Here is a 13,605-nt window from a genome sequence, read left to right on the forward strand (position 1 = left end):
GAGACAAAAGAATCTCACCTTTAATCCCTTTAATCCCTGCCATGGAGCCAAGTGGTGTTCATTCACTCCTGAGCTTTCTTTGGAACTTCACTTGGCTTTTGAAATACTACGGCCAATCTTTCATTAATCAGCAGGTGCATTTCTCCCTGAAAGCATTTCCATCAGATTGGAGCAGAGATTTGGGTTTAATCCCTCTGCCCATGGAGCCTTGTGGCACAGACAGGACCCTCATTGCTTTTGAGACAAATGGGAACCCAGTGGGATATAGAGGAAAAAGGAAATCTGATGATTAGTTAATCACCTTCCTGGAGAAAAATAAAACTTGTTTCCTAGCAAAAAAACCCAAACAAACCAAAAATAAAACAAAATGCTCAGATCTTTCATCTTCTGGCCTTTCCCCCTGTTCATTCCACAACTGCAGTAATGCTGCTGCTGCATACATAACTCTGATTTTAAAACACTTGCTTGATTTTAATGCCCCTAAAATTCTGCAACAGAATTTCTTTTCTAAACCCTAAACACATATTCTCATTTCTTGCTGTTTTTGAGAGGGTCACAAAGCAACACAGGTAGCAGCTGAACAGAAATATCTACAGTCTAATGTTAGCATTGAACCTGATACCTCCAGACCTTGAAACAATAATTTATTTTTTATATTTTAATTGTTCTATACTTGTTAATAATTTTTAATAATTCCAGCACTGAAGTATAGAACAGGAGGGGCTCACTCTATCCCTGATGTAAAAAAGGAGTAAACAGCTCCAGGATGAAGAAAAAGGAATTATTTTGAAGGCAAATCCCAGTTTAGTGCTGGTGTAATTCAGGAGTCACCACCGTGAACTGATTGGTGCAAGCAGGACCAGAATTTGGCTTTGCTTCTGTAAAGAGTTTTGCAGCCCAAATTAATGATCCTCAAACATATCTGTGCCTTTTATCAGAGGCAGAGGAAGTTTTAATACCTTGTAAGAGGCACACCTCTGATCCCGTTATGCAGCACGTGGATGCAGCTGCCCTGCTGGAGCCAGCTCTGTGTTACACTGGGGCCAGGACAGCTCGCTCCTCGCTGTCATCTGCAGAGAAGTCCTTGAATTGTGTTTTGTTGATGAGAAATGATGTTGGATGAGAAAGAGGGGAGACAAGGCCAAGTTACGGCGCCAAATTCCTGCGCTAAGCCGGTTAAAAAGGGCCCGGGCCCAATGTCATCATTCACTTGATTGCTCACGTCCCCAGAGTGAAAAGCTGTGCCTTCAGCCCCAGCTCCTCTGTTTTCCTGGAACACCAGGCCAAGGCAGCTGGGCTGGCAGCTCTGCATGGCTGCCATTGCCATGCCTGGCACAGCAGGTATATTCAGCACGTTCATTTAGTCCCTCAAGCCCCCCTGAGAGCAGAAGGGCGACGTGGCTGGATGTTCAGTAATGAAATAATTGTGGGTGGGGTGCCTGGGGGCTCAGTTCTGGCATGCTGATGTACTCCACGCTTTTTGAAGGAGTCCCTCAGTTTAGGCAACATTCCATCTTCAGGCTCCTGTGCAGAATAGCTCACTGGGGAATCTGAGAGGCTGCAGAGGAGCCTGCAGGGAGAGCAAGTAACCAGCTGGGTTTTCCCCCTGTCACATCTCCAAAAGGCAAACCTTTCCTGGCTGTCTTTGGCATATGGTGGTGCTGGCACGGGTGAGCACAGGGCTGGCACACAAGAGAAGCTGCAAACACGCAGCAGAAAGCCCTGCAAATGGAGAGGGAAAGGGAGCACGGGGAGAGGAAGGGGAAGGTGAAGACCAGAGGGAAAATGCTCGATGTGTGTCAGTGCTGATGGCTCACAGGCCTTCCCCCAGCAAGGCTGCCTGGAACAGATGGGAAGGGATTCCCTCACATCCCACAGAGGAGGCTGCTGGCAATGGTGCTGCTCTTCTGCTCCACAGCTCTGTGCTCCAGCTCCTCTGCTGCTTCTCTGGGACCTGAAATTGCAGTTCACACCTCAGGCACCTCAGTGCAAGGTTGGGCCGTGCTCCTCTGCAGCCCATCAGTTTTGTTGGGTACAAAGATTTACCATGACAGATGAACAGGGGGAAAATGGCTTTGCAGCCTGATGAATCCAATCTTTCCCAGACTGACACTGCTTCAAAACTCTGAACCAGTGAGACAAAGCATTTTACTCCAAGTGGAACAACTTGGAAGCTGAGACAGAATTTTCCCTTGCTTCTTCTGGGCATCCTTGACGTTAGTCATTCACCTGGAAAAATGCAGGTCAAATCCTTGCTTTGAACCAGGCACAGGAGAAGAACTGGTGATACTGGTGGGATTTCTCCAGTATTTCCTGGGTGAGTTCTAATCCAGGTCTGCTCTCAACAGAGCAACACAAGCACCAAACACAAAGAGAATCACAGAATCACAGAATATCCTGAGTTACAAGGGAGCCACAAGGATCATTGAGTCCGACTCCTGGTCCTGCACAGGACAACCTGAAAAATCACACCAAGTGCCTGAGAGAATTGTCCAAACTCTTCCTGAATCCTGACCATGACCACTTAAAAGGTTCTTGCTTCTGAGGACCTCGTGGATTTCAATGGGATAGTTTCAGGGGTGTCAAGGCATAAGGGCTTCAAACCAAGAAAAGTGGGGATATTTTGAGCATCTTCTTGTTTTCTCTGCATTTTGGGAATCAGGGAGCTGCCTTTTTATGATCTTATGGCACAGCAGAGTTGGATCCTCACTGTTGATGTGGGCTCAGTGTAAAGTAGCCACAACAAATCTGGCTCACACCCAGCCAGCCCGGGGTCACCAGCACTGTAATTCCAGGAATTTTCACACCTTCCTATCCTCTCAGGACCTACAGGCTGGGTAGCCACGGCCACACTGTGACAGGATCTGAGCTGGCTCCCTGCAAACTCAGGACTGCACGTTTGCCCTTGGTGAATCACAGTTTCTCATGGCCCTTCATTGACTCCAGCCCCCCACGCTGTTCTCAGTCCCACACCTAGAGAAATACTTTGGAAGCATCCAGCTCAGCTGGTGACAGGCTCTGGGGATGGTTATGGCATGGAACTGTCAGGAGTCAGGGAGGAACTGGATCTGCAAGTCTCCTCCTGGGCTCAGCGTGGTTTGTTGGCATCCTTTGCTTAGGGCAAACGACCCCCAGCCCCACCAGGCTGCAGGTGCTTCCCTCCAATGAACTGCATTGCACTGTGGAGAAATAAATCTGGTAAGCTGAGATCTCTGAGCTCCACAAGGGGAGCTCAGCTCCCTCTCCAGGTGCCTGTGTTGGTGACCCAGACACTCCTGCACGAGGACACCTTTTAGCAGGGTGGCAGCAGCCCAATTTCTGAGGGTACACACGATCTGGGCAGGGATATCCCACCCTCAGCATTTTTTAACCCCACTTGATGCATTTGAGTGGGACATGAACATGAGCATCTGTATCCGTGAATTTTCTGTCTTCTGACTGAGTTTGGGACTGTGGGGTTGCCTCAAATGAGCTGGACTGCCTTTAACATTTCTCCTTTGCCTTTTCAACATGAAAATGAGAATTAAAAAACCCTACTCCCTTGGTTTTAATGGGATCCATGCGCATTCCCCAAGTAGGAATTGCCCCTGTGTGGGAACTAACAGGCCCTCAGAAATGAGGTAAAATGCACACGTCCAAGGATGGTGGAGAATTAGCACAACACATCTTAAAACATCTAACAGTGCCTTCATATAGCATGAAAGCTCCCCACAAAAGCTGAAGAATAAATCCATTTAATGCTCCTTCACTCCTTCCTCCCTCCTGGAGTGCCAGTTGTGTGCTGAGACAACCCTGTTCTGATGACAGCAATGTTACCTGCTGCTGTCACGCTAATGTTTTTCATCTGGACAGTGGCTCCTTATGGCAGCTCTGATTCAATTAAGGATTACAGGGCCCTGTATCTCCCTTTCCTGACAGTGCAAGTGCAAATGAATTACAGCCCAATTATTTCCCCCTGATCCCTAACGATCCTGTGTGCATCCATGCACCGAGATCTATGGGAGAACTTAAAGAGAATGGAAAAACCAAACCACAGCCATGCTCCTCTTTTTGGCACCTGGCCCTGGTTTTTATACATGCAAATTGAGTTTCCTGTTCATGGAACACAACCAAGCAAAACACCATGTCACCAGCACAGTGCAGAGAAGGGCGTCCTCACGCTGGTGCTTCTCAGTGATCTGCCCTTCCTCAGGGCCCCAAGGGTGCCTGGAAAGCTTCTGCTCCCAAGGGTGGTGGGGAATTAGCAGAACACACCAGGACATCCTCCAAGGGGCTTTCCTGGTGCTGCAGCTTCATCTCCACCTGTGTAAAAGGTGGGGGCCATGGGCTGGCTTCTCCCTTCCCGCTCATGTTCCTCCTGTCCCTTCTCCCCGTGTCCCCAGCACCATCTTAGTGCTGTATTATCAACTCTTATCCACAGGAATTTTGGCACATTCATATGTTTGGCTTTTTTTTCTTTTTTCCTGATTCCTGCCTCTGTCTTTCCTTTACTGGCTTTCTTTTTTTTTTTTTTTTTTTTTTCTTTTTTTTAAAAAAGTGCAATTTGTCTCTTTCAGAGATGCCAGTTCTGGTAAAGCCACCAAGGACTGAGCCTCTCCCTTCCTTACCCCCAGTACTTCATTATTTATGACACATCAGCATCTCCCGGGCTGTCCTCAAGCAACTTGGACAATTCCCCAGAGTTATCACCCCCTGAGGGCTTGAAACTGAAGAGCAAAAGGCCTGAAAAGAGGGAGAACAAAAGTGTTTCTCTGCCTCTTGGCTTGTCCCATCTCACTCTGGACGCCAGCGGCTTTTCCAGTTGCGTGTCCTCTGTTGGCTCATGTGGAGCAGGTCATTTCACAGGGATTTGTCAGGGGATCACTGGTTCCCAGGGATCCTCGTGTCTCAGTTTTGGACTCTCAGTGCCTGGGAAGCCTCTCCCCATCACACCAGAGAGAACTCGGCCTGGAAGCCGGAGCAGCGGCGCGTCTTTGGCGAGCACTTGGTCAGCATGGAGATCTGGGTGCTGAAGTTGGTGCCGTTGCTGCCCAGGGAAGGGTGGTGGTACTTCATGTCCGAGCCCAGGAACCGCTCCAGGTGCCACCTCCGCCACTTCCTCTTGAGCTCAGCTTGCACCTGGGCATGGGAAAGACAGAAAAGGCAGCACAGGGCATCACTTGGGGCTGTTCTGCCCTGATTGTGTGAGCAGCCATGGGTAACCCACCTGCCACAGGGCTAAGAATCACTTTATAAAGGCCACTAAACTTGGCTTGGCCAGAACTTAGCCACGTAAAGGGGACACTCCAGCCAGTAAATTACTGGAACAGAAATCCCTGAGCTTCATCAGAAAGGAATTTCTTATTGATAGAGTCAAGGTGCCAGACTGCTTAACTTCAGTTAACTTTGTGAGTATAATTAAGATGCTTTCTTTTTCACTGCCCTGTTTTTGGTCCAAATAGAAATGATTTAACTACAGCTTGTTTTGTAAAGCTGTCAATACAGCTGGGCTCTTTTTGACAGAAGCTGCTTGTTGCTGCTCAGAGAGTTTACAGAAATAACCTGGTTTATGCTGTCCCAATCCAAATCCTGAACAAACCTGGCCACTGTCCTTGTCCCCTCCTACAGCCCTCCAGTGCAAATTTTTTGGTAACAGCATGAATTAGATGAAACAGCTGTGTCTGAAGGGCTCTGGGATAAACAAACACAAGAACAGCACAATCCCAGGATGAGAGTGCCAGGACTAAAATGTGGGAAAGTCAAGATTATTCCTGCAAGGCAGAAACATGTTCATCTGCACTGCCCTGTGTTTAACAAATCACAGTAATGTCTGTGCTGGTTTTGGCAGTGGGTGTGATCTGGGGAGGATTCCTGGAGGGACTAAGCATGAACAGGGCTTAGATGGGATTTATCCTGCCCTGCTGAAGGTGGTCCCTTGGGATCAGGAATTGTGCAAGCTCACACAGGAGTTCTGCTGATGCTGTCTCATGAGGAAAGGATAGGCTCAGCAGCAATGCTACAGTGCACACACAAGTCCTGATGTGTTTTTTAACTGTTTTTATTAATTGTGCTGAAAACTGTCAGGCAAATGGTTGTTTTCCTGGAGATCTGATTAGGATGCTCCCCCCAGTATTGTAACATCAGGCTCAGGAATGGAACATTTCTCAATCCACTCTCTCCACATGCATTCATTTCCTCCTAGCTGTAAACATTAACCAAAAACCACTGATGGTCAGGTCTTACCTCTCCATTGAGGAAGCAGTACAGAACAGCCACCACAAATCCCTGGGAAAGGAGAAAACAGAATTTTAGCACTACAGACAAGGAGGGAGTGTAGATCCATTCCTCTCTCAAAGGACAGATCACACAATCACAGAATTGTTAAGTTAAAGACCTCCAAGGTCATCAAGCCCAAGGATTCCCCCAGCACAGCCAAGTCCATCACTAACCCATGTCCCCAAGTGCCACATCTGCACAGTTTTTGAGCACTTCCAGATGCCAGATGTGCAGTGATGTAGACAGGGATGTTAATCATTCACCACTGAATGAAACTTGCTGCTCAAAGCCCCATCCACCCTGGCCCTGGACACATCAATAACACAAAAACTGAACTGAGGTGCTTTTCTTTCCTCCCTTAACTATGAAAAAACACAGAGACATTAATGTACAGAGGAACACTTTCTTTTCATTTCCTAAAATGAGGGAAGAGAATCTCCTTCTGGAAGGCAAAATACAAATTTATCTTTCATCCTGGCCAGGCTGGAGCGAGCAGATTTTCCACAAAGGTACAAGAGCAGTACAGGGGCACATCCAGGAAAAACCCATGTCCAGCTCGCTGCATTTGTCCCTGGTGACAGAGCTGGTGACAAACCTGGAGACCCAAATGGCTTACCTGGAATGACCCAACCACGAGCTCAAAGACCAGCTTCACTTCTGCTTTGAAGTTGTCGGGGAAGAAAGCAAACATGATGTAGTGAATGCCAAAGAGAGGGATCAGCAGCAGGGTGGACTTGGCCAGCCTCCTGTTGGAAAGACAAACATGAGCCACAACGGGAGAGGGAAGAGGGTAAGAGGCTGAGGAATCCTGCAGCTGAGCCCTGTGCATCCCCGAAAATGTATAATTTCTCCTTGTCCCACAGACTGAAGAGGGCTGGTGATTTCAGACCTGGTGGCACCATAAAATGTGACATTTTTATTCCCAGCAGCTCCACTGGAGGTATTTCTTTCTCCCTCCTCTCTTCTTCCCCTCCCACCAGAGATCTTTTTTTCATCTCCACAAGCTAAATCATCATCTAGCAATGTCTTTGTTTGCCTGGGATTTCTGAAAATTACAGCTTCTGGGAGAGAAATGGTATGTTTAGCTCAGAATAATGACAGGCTACTGCACAATGAATGTCTCCAAAGGAGGGGGACGAACAGTATTAGTGCTTAATGGCATCATGCTGGGTAATCAGGGGTCTAATTAGGAGGAGATGATAATGTATTAAATGTAATCATTATTAAAAAGTAGTTGGCAAAAAGAAAATTAAATCAAGGGTCTAAGGATGCTTGTGGGGGCTTTGTCTCCCTTGGTCACTCATCCTGTGACATCTCCCCCTCTCTCAGAGGCTTCTGGAGGAAATAAAGCTAAGTCTGGGATGTTGGAAATATTAATTTTCCCACCTGCAACCCTTCCACCTCCAAAGCCTCATCAGGCTCAGTCCTCTCAGACCATCTTCATTTATTTGGCACCTGCAGGAGCCCACTGGGAGGCTGATGTGGCAGCTTTGTGCAGAGGATGCTCATCCCTGTGTCTCCCAGAGCTCCTCCCTGGGCCCGGCCCTGAGACAGCTCAACATTGAGGCTGTGGTTGGAGGCTGTGGCTCACCCCAGGAGAAATGAGAGCCAGCAGGAAGCTGAGGAACTGTGCAGGAGTTTGCCTTTCCCACATCCCTCGCTAGCAGGCACATTCCTGCTCATAGGGATCCAAGATCTGAGTTCCCTTGGATGCCTTGCTCTGGCACAGGACTGTCACTGTTCCTGGTGATCATCATCCCTTTTCCTCGCTCCCAGAAGCAGCTCTGACCAGTGGGACCTGGTGTGACCAAGCCCTAATCCCCCCAGCTCCTGACATGTGAAAACTCCCTCATTTCCCAAGCAGTTCAGTGAATATCAACAATGGCTTTGCAGAGATCTCTCTCCCCATTCTCTGAGGAACATCAGCCTTGAGGAGATGTGGTGCTGCCTTTGTGCACCACATTGACAGAGGTGCTGTTTGCAACCTCCAATGGATTAGAAAATCTTATCATTGCAGACAACACTGGGGCCTTAATTACAATATTTTCCCTCCTGGCTAGACTTTTCATTAAAAGGACATAAATGACAGAACTTGAGCCCCCTCCTCCAATCTACACACCTCACACCAGTCTCTTGCTCCCAACACCGAGCTTCACCAGATACTGAGTTTTAGATTTTATTTTGGCATCAAGGCAAGGGCTCTGTGGTTTTTAAAAGACTCCACCACCTAAACACTGTACTCAGGAAAATCATCACCCAGTCACAGCATAATTTCTCCCAGGAAGCTCAAGCCTGGCTGTGCAGGAGGCAGAACTGCTTGGGGGATTAAAGCTGGTTCAATCTGCTGGAAGCTGTGGGTTCTAAGAACCCTCACTTCTCTCATTCCCAGCACACCCTAGACCTCTCCTTTCTGACATTTATGTGGTGACAGGTAATTTTGGGAAAACAAGTGTCCATTAACCTGCATGGGACCTGCTCCTGTCCTTGGGAGTGGGCAAGAGCGAACCAACATTTCAGTCACTGAAATCATAATGGAAAAGTTACTCAGAGGACTCTGATGACGTTATTGATCCACAGACATGGACAGAATGGAGAGATGAATTTTGCTCAAGTTTTGTGTTGCTGAAGATAAATTCTATTTGCTTGAAATATTGCTGTCCCATTCTTGCACATGTCCCTGTCATTTCCAGAAAACTGTTTTGGGAGACTCATTTTTAGTACATTTTCCAGTACATGAAAGCCCAGCTCCCTGCCTTGCAGCATTAATGAGGGAGGCAGCAGCACACCTGAACTTCCAGCCTGCAGCTAAACTCAGCCCTTTTGGAGCTGAACAATGCTGTCAGCATGTCAGCAGGCTGTGTGTGTAGAAAACAAACAATATAAAATACACAGGAGAAGGAGGGAGAAATGCAAAAGAGATATCCAGGGTGCTGTTAGTTTAAAACAGATTTGTCTCAGACTTGGCAGGAGGAACCCACACAGAATCACAGAGTCATTTGGTTGGGAAAGACCTTCAAGACCATCCAGTCCAAGCTGTGCCTGATCCCCACATTGTCACCAGCCCAGAGCACTCAGTGCCGCGTCCAGGACTTCCTTGGACACCTCCAGGGATGGGGACTCCCTGAGTTTCCTCTTCTCCAGGCTACACAGCCCCAGCTCACTCAATGTTTCATCAGCAGCAGTGTTTTTTGCTAAGAGCTGTTGGGTCCTGCGAGCAAACCCCAGGCTCTGGACCCCAGAAGTCTCCAAGATTGCTGTCTAAAAGTAAAAATCTTAGGACCACACTGATAACTCGCCTTGGTGAGATCTAACTTTCAGTTTCAGACAATTAATATTTGTTTCCTTAGGAAAGTGTGGTGTCCTGTACCTACTGCAGTGAATAAAGTCAACAGAGGTTTCCAGCTGCCTCAGCCCGATGTGGCTGGTGGCCAGGTGCCGCTGTACAAGGGGACAAGTGTCCCATCCATCCTATATCCTGTGTGACATGTCCAAGCAAGTATTGGGGGTGTCCTGAAGCACCTCATGTGGCTTGGAAACCTAAAGCTTTAAGGGCAGGTTGGAAGGAGCTCTGAGCAGCCTGGGACAGTGGAAGGTGGCTGGAGGAACCAGGGGGTTGGAACTGGAGGAGCTTTAAGGTCCCTCCCAACCCAAAATGTTGAGTGATTCTATGATTCTGTGAAGGGAGCAACTGATTCATTCCCCTAATGGAGCTGAGCCATGTTTCCAGGTGGTGAAGGAAGGGGAGGATCTGTAGATGTCAGGATCAGCTGTCCTTCAGCAGAACCCCCTGAGGGGCAGGTCACTGAGGGGAACTCTGTCTTTTACCAACACTCCCTACGTTTGTTTACAAGGCAAAAAGAGGTTCCCTGGCAGCTCCCACCTCACTGGAAAATGTGTCCTGAACCCAAAGCCCAGCATGACCTCTGAGATAATCTGGGCATAACTCTTGAGATGCAGGTTGGCAGCACTTTTGCTGAGGTGAACAGGAGCCAGCAGTGCCAGGACGCTGCTCAGTACTAGAACATAATTAAATATGCTGATTTAATCAATGCACCTGCTGCCAACCTGGGGTGCAAAGATAAAATTCCCAATTGGAAATCCAGAAGGGGAGGTGGTAGAAAGCCCAGGGTCTGGTAATGTCGGTGTGTTGTGATGACAGAAAAATAGGTAATTGGCTTTGGCTGCTGCCAGGAAAATTAAGGTCAAAAACTGGCATTTCCTTTCATAAATCTGAGAATCTCTCGAGGCAGATGAAATGAATAATTCACCATCACCAGAGAGAAAATCTCAGTGCCATGGCTAGGCACATGGCTACGATTTAAGGAACATATTGCTTTTCATCCTGCAGGAAGATGAACTGAGGTTTTTCAGTGTACCCAAAGACACAGCTCCCTCCAAAGACAAAGATTTATGAGCAGTGACCGTGCAGATGCTGGACTTTTTTCATTTATTATTTCCTAGGAAATATTTAATTTATATCCTGGACAGATGAAAAGTGGAGCCAGAACAGTGAGAAGAGTCAAAAATAATCTGCTCTGGACTTTTATTTTATTTGCATTGAAGCCAGAATAAATCCATGCAGATAGACACTTCTTTCAGTCTTAAAATACTGCAGCTGAGACCAGCATTGGCCACTGAGAGAGATGTTGATCTCTCTTGCATGTTGTTCATTATATAAAGCTCCATTGAGGTCAACCCTCATATCCCTGGAATAAAAGCATTAAGTCAAGTAAAACTTCTAAGACAGAGTAAAACTTCTCAACAGAGAAGAGAAATGTATTGAATTAATCCAATCTTGTTTAGAGATCTTCTAGGATAAGGGAAATTTGTCTTAGATCCTACTGAATGGTAATTTTCTAAATCTCTCCTTCTTTAAAACTGAGGGTCTGGAAAAAAAAGCCTGTACACTGTGGAGAGGAACTTTTTGTTTTCCATCAGGGCCCTTCTGCCTTCAGAATCCAATAAATATTAAATATTGGAAGAAAAATTATATTTGGCATCATGATCATTATTATTACTCTCATTTCTTCATCATTAATCCCAGGAGAAATCCCTCTCACCTGCCACAAACTGACATAAAACCTGCCCAGCTGTTTTAGCAAATGCTCCATTTCCTGATTTCTAATTTGCTTTAAGCAATTAAAATTAATTGATTTTGATCAGTGCAGGCAGACGCAACCAAGGCTCTGTAATGAACTATCAAGCAGCCAGGCAGATTTCCCAAAAAACACAGGGTAGGGTTGGAAAAGTCTGGGACTTACGAATATTGGCTGGTCTCGTTGTGCCCAACGTCTGGGGAATGCAGCTTCTGGACTAAGATACGGATGATGCAGATGAAGAGGATGAAGTTCACCTGCCGAGATGGGAAGAGAGGGGTAAAACATCAGTGTTTTCCCCCAGGGGAAAGAGCCCATCGCTAGAGGGGAGCTCCTCTCACTGGAATGTTTTTGCCATGGAACGAGCTGCTGTTTAACCAGCCATGAGCAGAGAGCCCCGCCCGGGGGCGGGGAGCACATGGGAAACCGACACAGGATGGCATCTTGGGCCTGACATCAGCCTGCTTGGGACTTCGTGTCATACATCCCAAGTATGATGATGTCAAGCCCATAGAGCACAGCTCCGCACGACGTCCTGCAGCGCGCGCGGGAAGGAGCCTTGGCAGAGCCCTCGGGAGGCGCTGGCATGGGACCGGCTGCTGAGCGTGGTGAGCCAGGGAAACCAAACCAGAACACCAAGCAGGATCCACTTCCCAGCGGGCCTCTGCTCAATCCTATTTGGTACCGTAGGGTTTAGCTTTCGTATGTCTCAGATCCTGTACTGCTTTAGTATTTAACTCAAACCCCACAGCCTGTCAGCTGCTCTTCTCCCGTTTTATTCAGACAAAACAATTCCTCTCTAGGCCTGAAGCTCAAGGGCACCTCACTGTCTCAGGCCCTGAGGGATGCAAACAGTGAACTGAGGGGGCAAACTTGGGGTAAATGGCTTCATTACCTGAAGCTATAATTGGAGGATTGACCCCTGGTATGTAAATGGACCAAACTTATTATTATGTATGTAAAAACTCATAAAAAGGTAAAAATTATATAAAAACTTATAGTATGAAAAACTCGTGACTGTTGTCCACCTTGGGTGTAGCCCCTCAGAGGCTTTTGACTGCCCAAGGTGTTCCCACTGAGGGCCTCTAATAAATACCCACTTTTATTCTCCTCATCTTGTCTAGCCTCTGTTTCAGGTAAACACTCCAAGGCATCATATTGTCACACATCTCACATGTCTGGAGACCTTGTGCAGCAAGGGATAAATCACCAGGGCAGCAGGGAATGTTCCCTCCTGGGATGTTAGATCAGAGCAGTCTGGCTGGTACTCAGATTTTAAGTGGTTCTTTTCACCTCAAAAATCTCACACCAGTGTGCTCAAGCAATGTGAGCCCTATTTAATAGCAAAGGTGTAGAGCCAGGAATGGGAATGTCCTGATGGCATGAATTGAATGCAAATCTGATTCTTTCAAGGTCCTCTCCATTGAGTCATCCTGTTACTCATGCAACACAGACAACAGAAAAGCAATGACAGATTTCTGGGGACTTAGTTCAGTTTTAGTTTGGAACACAACCCCTTTTGTTATCCTTTCATGGTCAGTGAATGTGCAAACGATTCTGATTTGTAGAGGCTCAGCGGCTGGAAGGGATTGTGTTAAATCAGCCAATCTGATTCCTTGCAAAAATAGATTACAAGATTTCTCCCAGCAATTCTTACACTTATCACAGCAATAGCTGAATAAAACAGACTGAAGCCCATCTCTCAGATAGACACTCTTTTTTCAAAGCCTATGAGTGACTGGATATTAATCCCATTTCTTGGTTATGATGCATTGCTTAATCACTTCTTACCTATCCTGAGCCATTTATCATCGTTTCTGTTTGTATTTATTTCCTCCAAAAAAAAAAAAAGATTTGTGTGTCTGATTTGGTAGCACGTGAAATTTATTAGTCCAAACCAATATTATCTAGATCAATTACACTAATGAGCATTGCTAACACACAAGCTGCTGCAAGGAAGGCAGGAATGGAGCAATTAAATTCTGACTGTGGGCTTGGAGCAGTCAAAAGCAAACAAAGTGTGACATATGGGCTTGGTACAACCTTGGAATTTCATGGGAGAAGATACAGGGATCAGGATACTGGAGAAGTTGTTTAGATTATTTTTTTATTCCTAGAGTATAATCAAAGGTAATCAATGTGTTCCCAGTGCTTAACACCTTGTACATGAGATATATCTCACGTACCTTAAAGCTTTTATAGATCTTGTATATGCATTTCTTCCTTACACTGAGATACCAGCTGTATTCCCATA

At 46.7% G+C, this 13,605-nt stretch overlaps 1 protein-coding gene across 1 annotated transcript in view; it reads right to left on the reverse strand.

Annotated features, from left to right (window-relative positions):
• Positions 1–301: 301 nt before the first annotated feature.
• Positions 302–13,605, reverse strand: part of VIPR1 (vasoactive intestinal peptide receptor 1) — a 102,922-nt gene continuing 89,618 nt past the window's right edge. The window contains 4 exon segments of the mRNA XM_058833211.1: positions 302–5,118; positions 6,223–6,264; positions 6,872–7,001; positions 11,517–11,630. Of these exon segments, the coding sequence (XP_058689194.1) occupies positions 4,927–5,118; positions 6,223–6,264; positions 6,872–7,001; positions 11,517–11,630 (478 nt within the window). The 3' untranslated portion in view covers positions 302–4,926.

Source organism: Poecile atricapillus, chromosome 2, assembly GCF_030490865.1.
Source record: "Poecile atricapillus isolate bPoeAtr1 chromosome 2, bPoeAtr1.hap1, whole genome shotgun sequence".
NCBI classification, from domain to species: Eukaryota; Metazoa; Chordata; class Aves; order Passeriformes; family Paridae; genus Poecile; species Poecile atricapillus.